At 43.8% G+C, this 22,661-nt stretch overlaps 1 protein-coding gene across 6 annotated transcripts in view; it reads right to left on the minus strand.

The window, feature by feature from the left end:
- KIAA1217 (KIAA1217 ortholog) overlaps positions 1 to 22,661 on the minus strand; it is a 328,796-nt gene that overhangs the window by 166,263 nt on the left and 139,872 nt on the right. For 5 of the 6 annotated variants that reach the window (XM_057544720.1, XM_057544718.1, XM_057544719.1 and 2 more), the window contains exon 3: positions 5,440 to 5,638. In XM_057544720.1, the coding sequence (XP_057400703.1) occupies positions 5,440 to 5,638 (199 nt within the window). Of the gene's footprint in view, positions 1 to 5,439; positions 5,639 to 18,601; positions 18,683 to 22,661 lie in introns of all 6 variants that reach the window. The other variant, XM_057544716.1, reaches the window with a different exon arrangement.

The following is a 22,661-nucleotide window of genomic DNA, read 5'->3' on the forward strand; positions in this document are numbered from 1 at the left end:
AAAGGAACTAGAGAAAGAATAACAAACAAACAAACCAAAAATCCAGTTAGTAGAAGAAAAGAAATCATAAAGATCAGAGCAGAAATAAGCGAAATAGAAACAAAGAAAATAATAGCAAAGATCAATAAAACTAAAAGCTGGTTCTTTGAGAAGATAAACAAAATTGATAAACCTTTAGCCAGACTCATCAAGAAAAAGAGAGGACTCAAATCAATTAAATTAGAAATGAAAAAGGACAAGTTACAATGGACACCACAGAAATACAAAGCATCCTAAGAGACTACTACAAGTAACTCTGTGCCAATAAAATGGACAAGTTGGAAGAAATGGACAAATTCTTAGAAAGGTATAACCTTCCAAGACTGAACCAGGAGGAAGAGAAAATATGAACAGACCAATCACAAGTAATGAAATTGATACTGTGATTAAAAATCTTCCAACAAACAAAAGTCCAGGACCAGATAGTTTCACAGGTGAATTCTATCAAACATTTAGAGAGGAGCTAACACCCATCCTTCTCAAACTCTTCCAAAAAATTGCAGAGGAAGGAACACTCCCAAACTCATTCTACAAGACCACCATCACCTTGATACCAAAACCAGGCAAAGATACTACAAAAAGAGAAAATTACAGACCAATATCACTGACGAATATAGATGCAAAAATCCTCAACAAAATACTAGCAAACAGAATCCAACAACACACTAAAAGGATCATACACCATGATCAAGTGGGATTTATCCCAGGGATGCAAGGATTCTTTAATATATGCAAATCAATCAATGTGATATACCATACTAACAAACTGAAGAATAAAAACCATATGATCATCTGAATAGAAGCAGAAAAAGCTTTTGACAAAATTCAACACCCACTTATGATAAAAACTCTCCAGAAAGCGGGCATAGAGGGAACCTACCTCAATATAATAAAGGCCATATATGACAAGCCCACAGCAAATATCATTCTCAATGGTGAAAAACCAAAAGCATTTCCTCTAAGATCATGAATGAGACAAGGATGTCCACTCTCGCCACTATTATTCAACATAGTTTTGGGAGTCTAGCCATGGCAATCAGAGAAGAAAGAGAAATAAAAGGAATACAAATTGGAAAAGAAGATGTAAAACTGTCACCGTTTGCAGATGACATGATACTGTACATAGATAATCCTAAAGATGCCACCAGAAAACTACTAGAGCTAATCAATGAATTTGGTAAAGTTGCAGGATACAAAATTAATGCACAGAAATCTCTTGCATTCCTATACACTAACAATGAAAGATCAGAAAGAGAAATTAAGGAAACAATCCCACTCACCATTGAAACAAAAAGAATAAAATACTTAGTAATAAACCTACCTAAGGAGGTAAAAGACCTGTACTCAGAAAATTATAAGACACTGATGAAAGAAATCAAAGATGACACAAACAGATGGAGAGATATACCATGTTCTTGGATTGGAAGAATCAATATTGTGAAAATGACTCTACTACCCAAAGCAATCTACAGATTCAGTGCAATCCTTATCAAATTACCAATTGTATTTTTTACAGAACTAGAACAAAAAATCTTAAAATCTGTATGGAGACACAAAAGACCCTGAATAGCCAAAGCAATCTTGAGGGAAAAAAACAGAGCTGGAGGAATCAGACTCCCTGACTTCAGACTATACCACAAAGCTACAGTAATCAAGACAATATGGTAGTGGCACAAAAACAGAAACATAGATCAATGGAACAAGATAGAAAGCCCAGAGATAAACCCATGCACCTATGGTCAACTAATCTGTGACAAAGGAGGCAAGGATATACAATGGTGAAAGGACAGTCTCTTCAATAAGTGGTGCTGGGAAAACTGGACAGCTACATGTAAAAGAATGAAATTAGAACACTCCCTAATACCATATACAAAAATAAACTCAAAATGGATTAAGGACCTCAATGTAAGACTGGACATTATAAAACTCTTAAAGGAAAACATAGGAAGAACACTCTTTGACATATATCACAGCAAGATCTTTTTTGACCCACCTCCTAGACTAATGGAAATAAACCCAAAAATAAACAAATGGGACCTAATGAAACTTAAAAGCTTTTGCACAGCAAAGCAAACTATAAACAAGATGAAAAGACAACCCTCAGAATGGGAGAAAATATTTGCAAATGAATCAACAGACAAAGGATTAATCTCCAAAATATTTAAACAGCTCATGCAGCTCAATGTTAAAAAAACAAACAAACCAGTCAAAAATTGGGCAGAAGACCTAAATAGACATGTCTCCAAAGAAGACATACAGATGGCCAAGAGGCACATGAAAAGCTGCTCAACATCACTAATATTAGAGCAATGCAAATCAAAACTACAATGAGGTATCACCTCACACCAGTTAGAATGGGCATCATCAGAAATTCTACAAGCAAATGCTGGAGAGGGTGTGGAGAAAAGGGAACCCTCTTGCACTGTTGGTGGGAATGTAAAGTGATACAGCCACTATGGAGAACAGTATGGAGGTTCCTTAAAAAACTAAAAATAAAACTACCATATGACCCAGCAATCCCACTACTGGGCATATACCCTGAGAAAACCATAATTCAAAAGGACACATGTACCCCAATGTTCACTGCAGCTCTATTTACAATAGCCAGGTCATGGAAGCAACCTAAATGCCCACTGACAGACGAATGGATAAAGAAGACATGGTACATACATACAATGGAATATTACTCAGCCATAAAAAGGAACGAAATCGGGTCATTTGTAGAGACGTGGATGGACCCAGAGACTGTCATACAGAGTGAACTGAGTCAGAAAGAGAAAAACAAATATCGTATATTAACGCATATGTGTGGAATCTAGAAAAATGGTACAGATGAACTGGTTTTCAAGGCAGAAATAGAGACACAGATGTAGAGAACAAACACTAAGAGGGGAAAGTGGCGGGGCGGGGGGCTGGGGAGTGATGGTGGTGGGATGAACTGGGATATTGGGATTGATATATATACACTAATATGTATAAAATAGATAAGTAATAAGAACTAGCTGTATTAAAAAAATAATAGAATTTTTAAAAAAGATAAAATGACATTGTACAGATCCCAACGGAAACGCTGGCCTTCCAGGTGGCACCAAGAGTGGATGTGCAGGAGGTCCCAGCTCAGTCTCCATCTGCAGCCTCTGAGGCCTGGGGTCCCAGCTGCGCTTTGCCACCGAGATGCTGGGGGCCCCGCTGCTCCCACTCCGGGGCTCTCTGGGGAGCCTGCTCTTCCCAGGACCCCACGTCTGTGTGTTAAACACAGCCAGGCGCACGGGGATTTTCCCGAACTCAAGGCTAGCAAGGCCCCTGGCAGGGAGATTGTGTTTAGACTCTCCCTGACTCACACTTTCCTGTTTATTTCCCATCCCGGCTCAACTGAATTATGCTGTGAAGGCCAGGTGCTGCCGCGAGGACATTCGCAAATCGGCCACAGAGAGGCGGTCAGGGGCAGCACCAAGCCGCCGGCCCAGGGCCAGCCTCATTTTCTGGCCCCAGCGCTCCCCTCGCTGGGGCAAACTTCTCATTCCTCTCCTCTCCCTGTGTTCCTTTGTTTCTATCCACGAGTTGTGGCAATCACCGGCCAAAAACGTTCTCCTGGAGCTGGAAGAATAAGTACCTCCTGTGCATTCCGAATGTGCTGGGACTTGCCAGAACTTCACAGCAAGGTGCGCTCAGCGCAAAGCAGCGTTTCGCCAAGTGCAGCCACCCCGGGAGAAAACAGCAGCCGCCCTCAGCAATCCCTAGGGCAAGGCTGCCATCGGCTCCTGCAGCCCCTGCACCCAGAGACTTGCTTCCTAAAGGCAGCCAGTATCTACCTGCACTGCCAAGTGCACTTGGCTGTGGGGCAAATTCCTGCCTGCAAGACGGAGGGTCCGTTATTCCACAGGCTCGCTGCTCCCCAGGTATGGGGGAGCGCACAGGCATTTGTTCTTATCTTTCCTTCTACTTTGCAAAGCACAGGCTCTCTTTACAGAGACCTGAACCTCATTCATTTCCTGCAAAGCACAGAGGAGAAATCCCACTCCTTGGCAGGCTCCTGTGCTCCTGCCTCAAGCATGAGTGGGGTTAAGAGAACACTAAGCTCTGTCGTCCAGATGGAAAGCCCCAGCCCGTGTCATCTTGACACTGCCCCAGCCCTGTATGCTCCCTGAGTGCACCACACCCCTGCAAGTCCCGTGCCTTCATTGGTAAATGGAGTTAATAGGAACTGGAGGGACTTCCCACTTCTGCCATTTAATTAACTCTGCAACCTCAAAAAACAGAAACCAGATTTTCCGGGGCTTTCATCTTTCATTTGTAAAATGACGACCCTGGATTATTAAACTAAGATGAAGTATACAAAGTTGAACGTTAAAAATTAATAACAGGGTTTTTTTTTGTTTGTTTGCTTTTTTTGTTTTTGTTCAGAAGAGCTAGGACAATGTCTGAACCCAATCTGCTCTGGCTATCATCTGCAACCGAGGAAACAAAATCAGGATACCTCCCCACGGCTCTCTCTTGTCTTCTTCAAGCAAGGCATCTGCTCAGTTTTAAGAGGCAGAATTCAGCTCTCTTCTGCAGAGGCCAGACCCTGAAGCCTTCTGTGGGTTGACCCTGTTTCTGTCCCCTCTTTTTCCTGCCCACAAACAGCTGAAAAACACAGGTGCCGACTCAGAACCTTGAGATGGCAGGTTAAGCATATGAAACACCAGCACGATTTGCAAAAAGGTCTAAATCTTTATGGCCTGTACCTTACAGGCCATAAAGGGGCTAGGAGGAAGAAAAAAAGCACAGCAAGATACAAAGTGAATGTCCAATATGAAAAAGCAAACGATAAGTGAAGGCAGAAGGACAGAATCCTGTTTTTCCTAAAAGCTTATTGAAAGACAAGGCTATGCCAAACTCTTGCCAAACCCCTCCACCGTTTCATGTGGTGGCAGAGAAAACAGCCCTGTGTTTCTGGCTTTCCTTACCAGTCATGGGGGTGTTGGCCACCTTGTACGTCTTCCTCCTGGAGCCATTCATGTCCTCTCCTGGACGGCCAGACAGTGGAATGGGGCTCACACCCCATCCGTCCACAATTGGGAAACTGTGGAGGAGGTTCCCTAAGAAATGAGGCTCATTCTGTAATCCGGCCCTTGCTGTTCCTTATACCAGGAATATCGACAGGCACTGCTAGTCTCTTGTTTGAGTGACTAACCCCAGCCAGTTCTGAATGTGCCCAGCCCCAAAGACCGGTTGGACTTGCTGCTTCTTCAGCAGGTAACTCCTCAAGGCTTGATGTAAAATCAACAGAGTTTCTGAGTAGTTTGTGTGTTTACAAACCAAGATCAAATTAACATCCGGATGCAGGGGTATGTGTTCAGAAGTATAAACATACACACATGCAGTAATAAAAATTAGAAACTGCCTTTTGAAGCTTACCCAGAGACCTTTCTTTCGTCTGGTTGGTCGACCTCACCACCGGAAGGCTCGCTCGAGTCCGGCTGCCTCTGGAGAAAGGACTTGGAGTTTCTCCCTCAGACATGGCTTCCAAAGAATCTGCAGACGCCTCTGATAAATGCTCTACTGGGTCACCCACGTTGGGAGGTTGAGGACTGTGAGACAGTTTGGGGCTTCTTGTCTGCAAAAGGCATTTGAAAGAAAGTAGAAAGTAGCCTATTATTAATTATGCTGAAGATATTTTTAATGCCATCAAGGTCTACTAATCTGGAAAAACAACATGGCAACGAGAAAAAGTCCATCGGAAGGACTAGATACAAAAATAAAGACACAGTGGGTCAAAGTATCAGTTGTGAAAGTTAGTGAGAGAAAAAAGTCCCTGAGTATTCCATTTTAAGATTTTTATCACTGGACATCTACCGTGCAAATGCCATTTCAAGCAAGGCATTGAGGACAAGCCACATTACAGGAAAGAACGATGGCAAATCAATTCCTTTGGCCAGACAAATTCTAGCGGTTGTTATGATCACAGCAGATGGGATTGTGCACGTTTGTATCACCTAACACGGATGATGCACTCGCCCCCGACTAAACTGAACACACCCAGTTCTTTAAACTCTTCTATTAAGACTGTTTCCAAAATCAGTAAAATATGATTGTGAGGGAGATATTTCTATCACAGTTGATTTTTTTCTTTTGAGGCAGAAATCCCGTAACTTGGATTATGTCTAGTTTTGGTTATTACTTACCTCGCCAATCAACAGACAGTATCTATAATAACTTACACACACACAATACAAAATTGAATTTCTCGCTTGGTTATCTATACTGTAATGGCAAGGGACTGAATGTGTAAAACACTCATAATCTATGTTGGTCAATAACATTCCTTGAACATATACTGAGCACTGTGGGCGATTCAGAGACAGACAGATGTCACGTTGCCTGATGTGAATGAGTTTCAAAACTAATTGGTGAAATGAATGAAGGACAACAAATAACACAAGATAATGTATAATTAAGTTTAAACCACGAACTGTGTGGTATGTCCATTTATCCTTTCAACAGACACCTATTGAGAGCCTACTATGTTCCAGGCACCTGCTAGGTACATGCTAGCACATGCTAGGTACTGAGAACAGAACGACAGACAAAAGAGACATGATCCTGCCCTCATGGTGCTTACAGTCGAGTCAGGGGACAGACACTGAAGACATTGACAGTGTGTAACCCAGGCTGGGGAGGGGGTGTATGTGGGTGGAAAGTTGGAAAAGCAAGTAAACTGTGACCTCAAGGATGAGGGAAGTTGGGAGGAGGGGGCAAGCCAGCAGGGGGGGGGTGAAAAGAAAAAGGCATTCCAGGTGGAAGGGACAGCATGTGCAAAGTCCCCGAGGCAGAAAGAAGTGGCAAGCACTGTAGACGTGGTGGGACTGGAGACCAGCAGAGCCCAGATCTCATGGAGCCTTGGCGTCAAGGGGAGAATTTTCAATGTGACTCTAAGATACCAGAATGCCACTGAGGTATTTTGAGGCAGGGAGAAGGGGGAGGCGGCCAGGATCAGATACATTTTTCATAAGATCATTTGGGCTATTGTGTGGAGGCTGGAGATTATACGTGTAGAAGGTCAAAGAAAGGGAGTCAGTGAAACTGGGGGACTTAGGCTGAATGAATGCATGGTCTCAGCTTTCCTCCGCCCAAAGCCCGCCCCTGCTTTCATTGCGATTCCAGGCACCTTCTGGAGGGCAAACTGAACTGAATTAATCAGCAGGTGAGTTTTCTCTTACTAAGATGCCCAAGGTGCTGATGGGCTGGTGGTGGGACACAGGCAGTCCCCAGGAGCCAGTTTTTTTTGGGGGGGGGGTGGTTTGCATTCCTTAATGTCCTCTAAGTCTTCCTAAGGATGCATTTTGAAGTTAAAAACACAAAAACACTTAACTGTCAAGGTAGGACCAGCTTTGTGGGTGTACAACCGACCCAGCATTTAAAAGTGTTCTGGGCTTGGTTTCATGCTCTGCTGTGGCTGTCTTGAAACCCTTAATAATTTTTTGGAACAAAGTACACTAAGAATTATATATAGCCGGTCCTGCCTCAAGGCTTCAGCTACAGAACTCTTTCAGGGATGCCCCAGGTGTGCCTGATGTTCTAGGGGAGCCCTTTGAGGATGTGATGATCAGTTCCTTTCCCTTTTCTTGCTAAAAGTACCAGGAGACCCCTCTTGGCAGGAGCACTTCTGTATTATCTAGACACCCACACCTGCTACACCTCTTAGGACATTTGCACAGAAGAAAACAGGAGTAAGGTCAGCACATAGCCCCCTGCACCCTCTTCATGGAGGCGGCCAGTCTCGGTGTTCCACAGGAAACTCTCAGCTCAGATGACATGCCCATATCATGGCCAGAAAGGACACCCATGAACAGTTAACTTGTCTCTTTGCTTTGGGTTAATGTTTCCGTGCAAGGCCCTGAAGAGGTTTATTTTTCATAAAGTCTGCTTGTGTTACAAAGATTGGGATCTGGCTTTGGCACTCTTTAAGAGTATTACCAGACTTAAAAAAAAAACCCAACCCTAAATCACTGCCCAGCTCACCAAGAGTTATGTAAATTCATATGGTCTTCAGTGAATTAGATAGCTGGTTACTACGCTCAGTAGAATATCAAGCTCAAATGTCCTCATCCCTGACTTAAAAAAAAAAAAAAAGAAAGAAAGAAAGAAAGAAAATACATTCAGTTTAGCAAAATAGCCAAGAAATAATATTACTTGAAGCAACATGGCTACAATGACAACCTCTGGTGTTTGGTCATCTTTGCAGCCCACGGAAGACGCAATGCATTTGATGAGTTGTCATTTTCCATTGCAAAAGGCAATAATCCTTGAAGAAAATCAAAATCAAATTTCTATTTCTTGTTCAGGGTCATCGTGGCTGGAGTATGTATAAAAATAAAGATATAAGGGCTCAATCTTCTTTTTTTTTTTTAAGCTTCCTAAACACAGCTATTCAGTTCCAAATATAAACTCCTGCTCTCGTTGTTATGTCATTCACGTTCTCTTTGCAAACTATCACTGCATATTAGCAATCTTCTCACACCGTGCTCTCCCCTCAGATGCCAGCTTGAGGCTGAGACATCATTTAGGGCAGAGGAAAGACAATGAAAATTGCTGACACTGGTGTCAGATACCCTATGATTTGACGTATTAAAAAAAAAAGTCAAAAAGCATTTGAAACAGGGACTTGGTACTCAGCACGGTGTGAGGCTCGGGAGGTGCTCTATGTGCTGTATGTGGTTCTTGAGCTCATAACGCATTTAAGGTATCTTTTGGGGCCAAGGATAATATACGTGTAACAGTTGGACAGGAAGCGCTAAGAGGTGTGTCACTGTGACAGCGCAGGGCAGGACGGGGTTTGGGGGATAAGCGCTGACATTACAGGATGGGTCGGGAGAGGATGGAGAGCAGAGGTGAGGAGGTGCTAGGGCTGGTCTGAGCGAAGTCACCCACTGAGGTTCTCAGGTCTGTGTGCACTCGGGGGCACACGGGAGGAGGGAGTGGGACAGCTGGTGGCCTCTAAAGGAGTTGCCCCCCCTCTGCCCACTCTGAGGTCCCTCTCTGCTCTCTCAAATGAGCTAACAGATGCACCATCCAGAAGCAGCTGAGTACCAAGTCGTCTTTTTGTACAGGCAACCCCCTCTCCAGGAACAGTGAATACGTGACAAAGTTCCCCTTTTGTTATTTGACTTGACACTTAGCCATCTTTGAAAGGGTTCTGGCCCTCCAACAATGCCCCCCTCTCTGCGGAATTCCTCCCTGCCCATATGGATAAGTTCCTGATGTCCAATGTCCCACATCCAGGGTAAATACACATTGTAGCATCCCTGGACCGTTCTGCTTTGCACCTATTGTCCCTGTGTAAGTATTAGTAGTAACTCCCTTCCACTCTCAAAGGTATCCTGGTTTGAGTGATGCAGGGTATGGTCACCCACTCCCAGCCCAGTCGCAGCTGACTGGACCAAGCAGTAGCCACCTGACCTGGCTGGACCAATCACATGCTCTTCCTGGAAATGGAGCCCTGGGACAAAGAAGCTCTTTAGTCTGTATCCACTGAGAGCTTAAAATGTGAGGTCATTTGAAGCTGTGGCTGACACGCACAGGGAATGTGAAACAGAGAGAGAAGAGTACAGAGAAAGGATGAAGCAGATCTGTACAGAAAAAGGGAGACAAGAGACCCCCATGACTCCAATGGGAGACCCTAAAAGATAGAACAGCTATCTGGGCCCCTAGGTATCCCAGCTCCTGAGTCCAGTACACGGTGAGGTCTTTCCGAATTATTCCTTCCAACTAATTCAATTCTTATACTTAAACCAGTTTGAGGTTGACTCTGTGTCTTCCAAGCAAACCATCACAGACAAAGACCAATTCTAACAGCTCCCCTGCCTGGGCAGCTATGAGGCTCACAGGTTTATAACATTGGTAATAACTGTGGAGAAAGTTAAACTCTCTGGAGCATTTGTTCTCATTATTTTGTATTTCACAAATTAAACATTCTTTTAAAAATTATGGGGGAGGGCACAATACAGGGTTACTAAGATTTTATTTTACAAAGTAAGGGGCATCCAAAAATGCCCTCTCTCTTGAAATTTTCCCTCTGTATGGTACCATGTTGCCACGAGAAAGGAAAGATATTTTAATACCAACAAAATGGGAGGCAGGATACTCACACAATTCAGATTTGGCTTAAGAAAAAAGTCTTTCTGTTGGGAGTTACTGTTCTCATTTTGGCTCAGGAGAAGCCTTTTCTTGGTCATGCATCGTCTACAGCATGGTGTTTGGAGCCCCTGCCCTAAGCTTCTGAGTGGAGAGCTGCCCCTAACTGGGAAGATTCAGGAAGCAGAGAATGGTGGAAACGCTCTCTGAGCCACCTGGGCAGGACTCAAGGGCCTGGAAAGCTGGATTTCAGTGCTTCATTGACACCCATGACCACCTCCCTCTGTTTCCATCACAACCTTCTAGATGTTTCCCCTAAATCATCAGGTGATCCCAAACCTACCACCCAAACAGGAAGTCCTTTGGGGTCATGCAGGAAGGGGCAGTCTGTGTAACCAGGCCACCTGAACCCCACTGATCCTTTCTAGTCTTTACTTCTTCAAAAAGGGCTTTCTATCACCAAGGGATGCTGGGGTAAGAGGCTTCAGGCAGATCCCTCCTCTGGTTCATCCGTAACATGTGCAGACCGGTTCTCTAGGAAGACTGTCTTCCTAGTGAAGGGGTGTGGGGTGAGAGAAAGGAACTCACAAATCCAGTGCCTGCTGCACTGTGATTGATTGTGTGGTCATCTCATTTCACCCTCACTGCCACTGCATAATACTGGCTACACTGAGGAGACAAATCGTGGAAGCAACTTGCCCGAAAATTCTAGCTAGAGAAGGAACTGGGACCAAGTCTGCAGGATTCCAGAGCTGACAGGGGTAAAGTCATTTAACCAGGAGTCTGTCGGCCAGCTTGTACCAAAATTGGGCAACGTACAATCTCACTAAGTCATAGTTTCTTCTTCTGTAAGACCAGAGGTTGACTGGTTGGTAGTTAGTCCTTTCAGGACTAAAATTTCATCACTCTAAGATACACATCACAAAGAAGAAGAAAAATCATGTCACCCAGAAAACTTTAGTTTACTGAGATTCCTTCAAATGGTTTCCCCCAAATGATTTCCCCTACTGCATTTGCTCTACAGAAATATGTAGCTAGCTAGCACCAAGATCCAGGTTCCTGCATTTATGTCCTCAAGTGCATGCAACACAGTTGCAGAGCATTAATTTTTAAAAGGCTGCCATACATGCATAAGGTCATGGACAAACGTTTGCTGAAGTGTTCACCATAAGCAGTATGCTCTGCTAGGAGATCAAATGTGTTCTTATTCTACGCAATGCTGTATTTGGGGACTAAAAGCAAAGAGAAAAGAAAATTAGAGCTGGAGGCATTGATGATGTTTCATCATTCCCATTTTTCAGACCCTGTAAACTCTAATTTGAAATGCCAAGGTCCAGAAAATAAAGCCTGCAAATGTACCTTTATGTAAGACGCTAACTGTTGGCAACAGTGGGGTGTCTCATTAGCCAGGGCGTACGCGTCGCATCAGATTATGTTCTATTTTAAAAAGAAAACCCAAAGTTGCCTTACTGAAATTTTACTTCATTTTAATGAATGCCCAATTTCCATAGAGAGTTCGGAAATAGAATAAAGCTTCCCACATGCAAATGCAAATGTATTCAGAATGACTCATTATCCTAATACTCACTAATTGACATGGTTAATTTAATCATGACATTCAGACACTTTCACCCCATTTCTTGCACTTGGGAAGCTTTCAACTCAAAATCCGGTCAAAATTGTGACGTCAACTGAAGAGATTTTTCTAGGTGCTATGCACTCTTATGAAAGACAAAAGGAGCAAAATATTTGAAGTTCACAAACACTGGAAGATCCCCAGACTTTAGTTTTCTTTACCATCCCCGCTTTGCACTCCTCTCGCCTCAGGAGAACGGACAAATTGTGGCCATGGAAGGTTTAAGCTCTGAAATTTGCTCAGAGTGCTTTCTAGAACCACAGTGCAGTCCTTTCGCTCCCTTCTCCGGCCCTCCTTGTTTCCAGAGTCTAAGGCCTCTGCTGGGTTTGGGTCTGGGGATGCGAAGACCAAGAGCTCCCATAGGGGCTTCCATCCTTACATAAACCCATCCAGGTGGCCGCAGCACCGAGGACCTGCCATTCTCAGGTGCATCCGGGGACCCACACCCTGGGGTGCTTCGAAAGCAGCGGGACCGGGTCTCCCCACAGCTCTTTGGCTACTTCTCACAACTTCCGTGGCTGATGGCCAGAGTAACGAAACCTGAGCCAACATCTCCTCTGGGCCAGTCTTATCCTGATGGTCAATTAGGGAAAAGACCTAGGACATCCCAGTTCTAGAACATGACAGATTGATGTGAGAATTGGAATACAAGTGTAAGAGAGAACTGTACTTAGTTTTATAACAACTGTGTAATTTTGGGGTGGGCCTGGTGCTAATGACTCAGAGGAGAAGAAATCAGCTTTTGTTTTTAATAGAAAACTTGGGTGCAAGCACAAAAGGGTCCTGTTGGTAAAACACACACACATGATACAGTGTTGAATGTGTATCTGGGTGCTTCGTGGGAGTAGTTTGTGGACACATGCCAGGTTCACCGGTAACCAGGTATTTCTGGGCCTTATAACAAAGAAGGACATATATGCACACACACCTCCCATTCTAATACCAACTTCCAACTGTGCATATCTGAGATTCTCATAAAGACGGACTTAGGTTTAGCTCTGCACATCAGTATTTCCCTTCCCCAGCTTGGACAAAGGGGATACATTTTTCTCTAGGATTTATTTCGATGAATTATCCTTGATAAACGCAGTTTATACCCTGTTTCTTCAAGGGTGATATTTCAACCCCTTCCTCCCTCTTTCCACCAAAAGGGTACCCAGACATTTTTCATGATTTTCACCTGTGAAAACAGAAAAGCTGTTTGGTCTGGACTAAAATCAGACGATTCAGCAGTTGAGCAAAGTACAGCTGTGTCTTTTGCTTCCCCATTTTTCCTTCACTGTGCCTATTAGTTCATTAACAGATCAGAAAGATGAAAAGGCCGTGAGGCTGAGGAGTCAGCTCCCCCTGCCTCCCCGGCCAGAGCCGGCCACAGGCGTCCCTGCAGGCACTGCACAGAGCCGAGTGAGACAGGCAGGGTCCCTCTGCCAACGCGCTCTCACCATGCAAAGCCCCCTCCTGCAGATGCCAAGGAACGCATGACAAGGACATCTCTGTTCAGACAAGGATGCTTCCTCACTATTTCAAGAAGCATCACACGACACAGACACTCTCCTTCGAGGTATCTGTGCATCAGATGACTCTTCTGAGATACTATCAACTTATCTTGTCCTCATGGCCGTCAGCAGTACACATGATGGAACATCTACCCCCATCCCCAACTTCCTGGGGAAACTGCCAAGCCTTTGTGTTCCAAGGTCTTCCCCGGTGGAAGGGCTGTGATCAGTGTCTCAGTGCTACAGAGGCCGCCCCAAAGACTCCCTCCCTAGATTGGGCTCAGAGGGTAAAGGTGTCTGGAAGATGAGTCTGGGGTTCCCACCCCCGACCCCCCCAGTGTGAGAGGAGAAGGGTTGCTAGCTGGACAGGAAGAGGGGGGTGAGTGGCTTTGCAGGGCCAGGAAGAGGACGCTAGCTTTGTTGTTGGTGGTGGTGATGGGTGATGATGTTCTTCAAACTGTGGAGGCCTGGATTCCATTTACAAGGAGTGGCCTGGGTGGAGGGGGGTGTGTGGTGTGCTCAGAGCGGCTGAAGGGTGTGCCTTGGCTTAGTCTGGCAGACAGCCCCGCGAGCCCACCTGCAAACAGACCACCAGGAGGCCATCTGCTGAGTCCCAGGAGACCCAGAAACCTTACCCAGTTCTATCAGACTAGATGCGATCCCTAGGATTTCTTTAGGACCCCAAGTGACGAGAACACATTTCTCAATAACTGCTGAAGCCAAGCCAGATTAATTTGATATACAAAAATGAAGAAGAGTGATACTTACTATAGTTGAGGGTCAGGGAACAAATCTGTACATATTACATCTTTAATAGAATAAATAAATCTAGAAACAACTGAGAAGGCTGGTTAACAAATCGCAATAGAGCCACACTATGGAATACTATGCAGTCATAATCAAGGTGTTTTTAAGAACTTTTTTTTCATAATCTAAGAAATGGAAGGAATACACCCAAATATTAGCCTTGGTTTCTTTTACACAGTAGTATTATGAGTAATATACTTTCTTCTTTATTTCTCCAAAATGAGGATAATATTGCTTTTGCAAATCAGAGATCTACTGGGTAAGCATGATATTTTTATAGAGTGGATCAGGGGAAGGGAAGACTTTCTCACAAAACATTTAGAATCCAGAAGGATTCTTGTCTATGGTGATCTGAAGATACCCATGCCCATCTGGGCTTCTCATGTGTTATTTCCTACAATTAGATTCCAGGTAAAAGGTTTGTCCTCATAGATGGCCCCTGAAATGAGGACACAAATTCATGGGGAAAACACGGGAACAAAGACGCATTTCCATTTTCATGCCATGCAAAGTTTTGCAGGAATCCAAAATTGCATAGACTTCCACTTTCAAAAAAGAAATGATTAAGAAAGAAGAGCCCAAAGCCATCAATTCAATTTTTTTGGACATGCAGAGCATGCACTTCACCTTTTAAGGAGACAGACTCTCCTATCCAGAGCTCCGACACCCTTACAGTAACTGCATTTTAAGGCTTTTACAATTTGACTCCAGGTAAATTTGGAACTTTAGCAATTTTCTGCCATCTCTTGGATATTTTCTACTTTCCAACCCCTTCATAATATGTAGATGATGCGATTCTTTTTCTTTTTTCCTGTAAGAGGTTTAGCTGTGCCTGGAGAAGAGGCCAAAGTGGGCTGACCCATAGATAAGGTGTAGCCTTTCCCACTTCCAGGATGCTTGGATGTCAACCTGCCACCCGCCTGCCTGGTGGCCTCCCTGGGATATGACATAGACTCGCTTCTGATATAACCCCTTGAATCGGCTGCTCTCTGACTTCCCTTCAAAGACAGAAAGAGATAAATCGTATTTAAAGACGATGAGGCCTGGCTCGCCATCATCTCTCTTCAGCATCCTTCCATCAAGTTAGAAACTTACACCATCAGCAAGTTCCAAAACTGGATCTCATTAACTCAGCCCCTCACCCCTTTCAGACGCACGTTCCTGCAATTATTATTTAGTGTTGTGCTTCATCTTGAAGGAGTTGATGTAAAATAAAAGGCCAGATGAAGAAAGAATACTGCTGTTTTCCTGTTGATCCTGTCTGTTACGTTGATGGATGTCCCTTTTCTGAAGGCATGAGCAAACAATGTTTCTTTTATTATTTAAAACAAGGAAAATAATTCTGCCTTGTGAAGGAGTCATAAGTATTACTTTGTCCTATAATGAGAAGTATATCAAATATATATAAAATACAGCATATATCAGAAAAGTCGAAGCTAAATTTAATGTTCAAGCTAATCAGAGTTAGCCATATTCATAACTTTGTCTCCTCCTCTTATGAGGTTTTCCCTTTCGATTTTTAGTTTAGCCACCTTAAGGCAGATGTTTCATTATTGCGAGCTGCCTTAAGTCAATCAATCCAATCCGTTTCTTTCTCTTTCCTTTTACTCGTGAACCAAGACGGTGTGCATTATAAACAAACAGTTTCCGAGGCTTTGGCTCCTACCGCCCGCATTGGGAGGGGCTTGAGCAAGGCAGCAGGTGCCTTTGCAACTCAGAGTGCCTGGAATGCAGTTAAAAGGCTTCAGGATAATAGGTGTCCCTGAGAGGATTTGTTATTACAGAGATGAAAGGAAAGGGACCTGCTTGCAGGCTTTGAAATTTCAAGTAAAATACAACCAGCATCACACTTAGTGCTAAATATGCACCTTAGAAGGCCTCCTTACAAAAGCCATTATTAAGCTCATCTCTGCAGCCCAGACTTCAGTTTGGAGAGGATGTGGGACCCCAGGCCCAGGGGTGATGCCCCTAGAGCTTAACTACATTGTTGTGAAACCAAAGAGGTTTCCCCGATAGCAGAGGCCCCCCTTCCTCAGCCTGTCCTGGGAGATTTGAAGATCTCCATCCTCACAGTGAAGAAGGAGCTGGCCTTCAGTATCCGTGGGAATACTGTGGTGCCCGAGGTTACCAAGCTTCAGTGCTTGAGGCCAGAACCCTTTCTGGACATCCTGGGAGTAGAAGCTGCTGTTAGTTTTCAAACTCTCGTTTCTAAACACACACAGCCCATTACCACCAGCAACTGCCCTCCCAATTCCCCTGCATTGATTTTCAGATGAAAAAACACCTTGTGAAAACTCCGACGAGCTTTTCAGGCCAAAGGTTCTTTTTCCCTCTAGTTCTGCTATAAGAAAGAATACCAGAGTTTGGAGAGATGGAAGGAAAACAAGATTTAGAATGAGAGGACTTTAGTCTTTTTATCACGCTGCTCTTGCAGAACACAGACTCCAATCCTGCCATGCACTGGCAGCGCGACCCCCTAGGGAAGCTCTTTGAACCTTAGTTCTCACTTTTATAAAAAAAAAAAAAATCTGAGTATCTGCTTGATATAACTGTGGTGAGGAGTCACTGAGGAAAAAACGCACAGGAATTTGTCAACAATAAATGATGGAAAGCATTCAGCTGCTCTTATGTAGTACATTCTCGTAAGGATGGTTCTACATGGCTTGGCTCCCTGCTGTGGTCGGGAGGTCCCACGGTTTGTGGGGTCCTTTGTGCGAGGAGAAGATACACCCGACCTCTTACTGCCACCACCTTGCCTGAAGTCGGTAAATGATTACTTCCAACTTCAAAATAGAGACTGTGACATCCTCAGAGGCTCTGGGAGTCACTCTTTATCAAAGAGAAGAAAGAACATCTTCCATTTCCCACCTGAACTTTCATCCCACTCCTTCTCCAAAAAACACCATTGTCACTGTAACTTGTGTTTAAAGCCTTAAAAAAAAAAAGCTCTTGAAAAATTCACACATATCCCATTATTTGCTGATATGTCAAAAAATAAAAGTTAGCCTTCAGAATTTATCTCAGGCTTTAAAAGAACAGTGAGAGGGACCCCAAACTCTGTAGAAAACCCTATATCATGATGTCAAGTCTCTGTTCTGAAAGTAGAAAGGAGCAGTTAATGGCAGCATGTAGAGTTGTGGGGAAGAGCTCGCCATGCTTCCTTTTCTGCATTTCTATTTGGTGCACAATATGTGTGCAAGGAAATCATAAAGACAGCTCTATTTTGCATGAATTATAGAGATGTGAAAACAAGTAAGAACTCGTGGAAAAAATTAACGGTAAACACCTCATCAGAACTGAGCTGGTGCGGAGTAGGACCATGGGTCTCTGTAGTATATGTCCCCCCACTTTTCCTTCTATGTCTATTCGTTTGGGCAGGAACTTTCTAATTTGAGCTTGTGACCTTAGAAAAGATCAAAGAGACTGATGATTAAGAAAAGGAAGGTGAAGAGGTCACTGAAGACTGACCGAATGGCCAGGAAGTCACAGATGCACTAAAGCCAGACCGCTGGATGCTTCCTAAGCACAGTGTGCTTTGGGCCTCACAGTAAAGACCAAATGGTTCTCAGCTGGGCAAGCTCCGGAGACAATAAAGAAACAGGCCACGTTTGGGGGACAAAAAGGATACGGGTGGCCGTGTGCCAATGGGTCAGTTGGTACAGGTATCCAATGCCAAGCCAGGTGTCCAAGTACTGGAAACTCTCCACTCCCTTTCAGGTGGAACATTCTAAACTGACCTATTATGAAATAGGGGCCATTGAGGATTATGGGGAAATAAATAATATATTGAAACTGACTCTGGGGCCTGACTGCTTGGAGTCCCAACTCTAACTTACCTGTTATGTGGCCCTGGGCAAGGTATTGAACTTCCCTGTGCCTCAGTTTCTTCATTTATAAAATGGGGACCATCGGATGCCTACCCCATGGGGCTGGTGTGAGAGGTTAAGGCTTGTAAAGCACTTAGAGCAGTGCTCGGTGCCTAGTAAATTTTATATAAATGTGTCTGTTCCTATCATTTTTATTATTAAGATGTATGCCAGTGAAATGGTCTGGACCCCATACTGGATGTTTCGGAGCCAAGCGAAGGAAGAGTCCCAGAGCTCTGAGGCTGTTAGAAGGACAGGTTTCTGTTCCACTTCCAGAAGCTTTCTGCCTTGAGCAAGCTGCTGGGGCCAGAGCCCCACTTTTCAGAGGATTGTGCAGAGATCTCTGAATTGCCGTTGCGTTACTGCTGATCACACAACTCAAACTGTGGAAAAGTTAATGACAGATTTCGAAGCAAGCATGCAATTAGTGTTCATTTTTAATATTCACTCTCATGATTAAAAAAAAAAATGCACAAGTTTAGGAATGCTGCAAGCATTTGGCTCTGAGAGGTTTAAACCCAGGCTCCGGGTAGACGGGGACAGGGAGAGGCTGACACTCATTAGAATGCCACACGCGGCTGAGCAAAAAGGCATGCGGCGAGGTAGGACTCAATGCAGAGAAGAAAAGGTGAAGTACTAACTCGCTGAGATGATTCAATTTTCATCAAGTACCTTTGAATGTCAAGTTCTGCCTGAAGAGAGATCAGCATGTGCTGCAAAGCCTGTGTATCAGGAGAAAAAGAGAGAAAAAAAAAAAATAGAAAAGGAAAAGGGTGAAAACAGGAACAGAAAAAGAAGAGTTGACCCAAAGGAATCATCTATTTGTTCATGATGAGAATGCAGCACCGTGAAGCCCTCTCCCCAGACAAAGAAAGACAGAAAGGTGGCAGTTCCATGCTTAGGATTTAGAGAGATACGGTGAAAGCCAGCCCTGACTGGCAGTGAGTTGTCCCCGACATATCTTACAGCGGGGCCCTTCTAAGTTCACCTGGTCATTTGAGAATACGTCACACTGCCTTGTTGTCCTTGAGGGTGTCTCAAGGTTGCAGGCGGGTGACCAGAGCCAGAATGAAATACCTTCCTCAGTCAGAATGCAGTCTGGTGGTGAGCCCCAGCCTGCCATCTTGATTGGCACTGGCCACTGGGCCACTGGCCACTGGGCTGCTCTATGAAGACAAGAGTGCAGGACTTTTTGTTCCTGGGCTGTGCCACACCAGATGACAAGACTTCTTCACGAGAAGGTCCAAGGTGAAGACTTACAGGAGCAGCAGATCAGAATTATAGTTCAGGGAACAAATGCTGACATCTGAACCTGGCTGACCCTGGAGGATGTCTTCCATTTACTATGCTTACGGTACCAGTATTCAAACATTTCAATTCTTATTGATCCACTGACTTTCAGACAACTTAATTTTTTAAAAAAACCATGATGGAAAGATGGTTTTGTGTTGTAAAACATGAAAATTTCATAATCCTCATGCAAGAAGAATGACTTACTCTTGCATCCAAAATCAGCCATGAGAATGAAAGGCAGAGTCTCAAAGAGATATCTCTACCACCACGTTCATGGTGGCATTATTTACAATAGCCAAAAGGTGGAAGCCACCCAAATGTCCATCAACAGATGAACGGATAAACAAAATGTAGTCTATACATATTGAAAGACATTCAGCCTTAAAAAGGAATTCTGTCACATGCTACAACATTGATTAACCTTTAGAACATAATACAAAGTGAAACAAGCCAGTCACAAAAAGACAAATACTGTATGAGTTCACTTACGTGAGGTATGTACAGCAGTCAATTCATAGAGATAGAGAGTAGGATGGTGGTCACCAGGGGCTGGGGAAGGGGGATTGGGGAATAGTTGTTTAATGCATGCAGAGTTTCAATTTAGTAAAATGAAAAGAGTTCTGGAGGTCGGCTGTACAACGACATGAACGTACTTAATGCTACTGAACTGTACACTTAAAAATGGTTAAGGTGCTAAATTATAAGTCATGTATATTTTTCCACAATTCAAAAGAAAAAGGCAAAAAAGAGAAAAAAATCAGCCAATGAGGTGTCACGGTTTGGCAGCTCACTTCATAAGTTACTGCATATGCATACAGATATATCCATATGGATAACCAGCACACACAGAGCCCCTAAATACCATCATAACTGAATTATACAATATCCATGATTCATACCACCATGATAGACTTAGATATAGATATGTAGTATGCGTGTATTTCCTTTATTTCTGAATAATTCTGTATTATTTAGAACCTAGTCTCACACATATCAGACACAAATCTCCACAAGAAAAAGAACACTTGAATTCAGAGAGCTATCTCCAAAAGCCAGAAGACAGGTCTCCAGACAAGAACAGTACTAAAATATTCTACCCAGAATGCACTTGGGGGTTAAAAAAAAAAAAAAGGGTGCTCCGCAACAAGAGAGGCCACGACAGTGAGAGGCCCGCGCACCGTGATGAAGAGTGGCCCCCGCTCGCCACAACTAGCGAAAGCCCTCGCATAGAAACGAAGACCCAACACAGCCAAAAATAAATAAATAAATTAAAAAAAAAACAAAAAAATCCAGCCCAGAAGTGGGGTTAAACATTTTAAAAAAAAAAAAAGGAAAAGACCTTGAAGAGACTTTTAAGAGAATAAGGGAGTGACACCATTAGAAGAACTATTAGCTAGACTGACCTCATAAAAGCTCTTTTCGAGGTGAATATATTCTCCTTTGAAAGGTGAGGGTTGCTGTAGGGCCTCTGATTCTCCTGCTCCCAAGTTTATAGGTTTCATTAACTATGAAAGAAATACCCCAATGTAGACCACAAATAATAACACCCTGTAGGTGCACGATAAATAAAAGTGTAAGATGCAAACAGGACAATAGATTTAAAGAGCTGTTGTGGACAGACAAGGGGGAAAGAGGTACAGAAAATCACAGAGTTTCCATCTCAAGGAGATGGGGAATAAAATGGGCTGAGGGCAGAGGACCTGGGGGGACACAGCCCTGCACACAGGCGACAGAGAACAGAAGGGGCTGGAGGAGACCAGCGCCCCAACTGTGAGGCTGCCAGGAGGGGCAGAGACCCCCAATCTCTCTCTGCAAGGCGACTCTCAGCAGAGAAACCTGCAACAAGCTTAGAAAATCTGGACAAGAGGGGACAAAGAAAGTCACTACAGCAGCTCCTTTAGGTGAGAATCACCTGAAATCCAAGGAAGAAAGGGCAAGAGAATCACATAAATGGTCAAACGCTCCACGCTTGGAGCAAACCCAACCGTGGCTGAGTCTTTCTTGCCTTCGTTGACTAAGGTCAAGGAAATGCAAAAGCTAGAGGAGTGGGCTTCCCTGGTGGCGCAGTGGTTGAGAATCCGCCTGCCAATGCAGGGGACACAGGTTCGAACCCTGGTCTGGGAGGATCCCACATGCCGCGGAGCAACTAGGCCCGTGAGCCACAACTACTGAGCCTGCGCGTCTGGAGCCTGTGCCCCGCAGCAAGAGAGGCCGCGACAGTGAGAGGCCCGCGCACCGCGATGAAGAGTGGCCCCCGCTTGCCACAACTAGAGAAAGCCCTCGCACAGAAACGAAGACCCAACACAGCCAAAAAAAAGAATAAATAAATAAATAAATAAAAAGCTGGAGGAGTGTCCCTGTGTCAGAGCAGGAAGGACCCAGGGGTGCTGGGGGGGTCCATCTCAGAAGATGCAATGGCTCTTACAGAGAAAGGGCTCTAGAACTTGAGGTCACAGGAACATTAATCTCTACACTGATATAAAGTTTCTCAGGATTACAAAATGAAACTCACAGGAAACTTTTTCACTTCTTGCCAGGCTCCATCTGCGTGGAAAATATTTTGAGCCCTACAGGTTTTGAGCCCGACAGTAAGAAAGCAGAGAAAGAAAAGTGGATTTTATTAGGCCACTCACATACTCCCGTTAAATCAAGTGCGTAGAACTTATAAGCCTGATTTATGGATTTGACTATAAACTAGAAAATTGTTCTTAAAGAAAAAAAAAAAAGACTGGGTGGGAAAGGAGTCAAGTGTCTGCAAGTCACTTCAGAGAATTATAATGATAGTCAAGTACTTTATCAATATAGTGAGGTTACATCAAGATTAAGGGAAATGTAACTGGAAAAAAACCGACAGCTTACCACCACAAGGAAACAGCTGGAGCAGCAAAAATAGTAACGCTGTAAAAATTAAACAGAAGGACACTTTAATTACCTCAAAGACTCCTAATAAATCCAATGGCTATCCGAAGAGGAAAATGGCAGAGAAACTACAGATGTTGCTCTTATACTGAATGGTACTTGGAATGTCTTTCTTTGAAAGGCTAAGTGTAGCTGGAAGGAAAACAGTTTCAACAGTTTTTTTTTTTCCTTAAGAATAAAAACAATGCTGATGAGCCCAAGAAGAGCTGACCAGGAATAGCAAATATTGGGCAAATGCCTAACGCCCAGATGTGGCAGAGAGAACCAAAGATGAACAATAAACACAGTATTTGTAACACTGATGGGGGATATTTATTTTCTTTGTTTTGCTGTGTCTGAGTTTTCTATAATAAAGAGTTATATAACAATAGAAAAATCAAAGAGTATGGATAAAGGTGGCAAAAGTGAAATGTAAGTCTCTAGTGAGCAACAATGAGAGAAGAAGAACTGCAAAAAGGTTGGAGATTGCCAAATTCTTTGAACTCACAA

This window comes from Balaenoptera acutorostrata, chromosome 3, assembly GCF_949987535.1.
Source record: "Balaenoptera acutorostrata chromosome 3, mBalAcu1.1, whole genome shotgun sequence".
In the NCBI taxonomy this organism is placed as follows: domain Eukaryota; kingdom Metazoa; phylum Chordata; class Mammalia; order Artiodactyla; family Balaenopteridae; genus Balaenoptera; species Balaenoptera acutorostrata.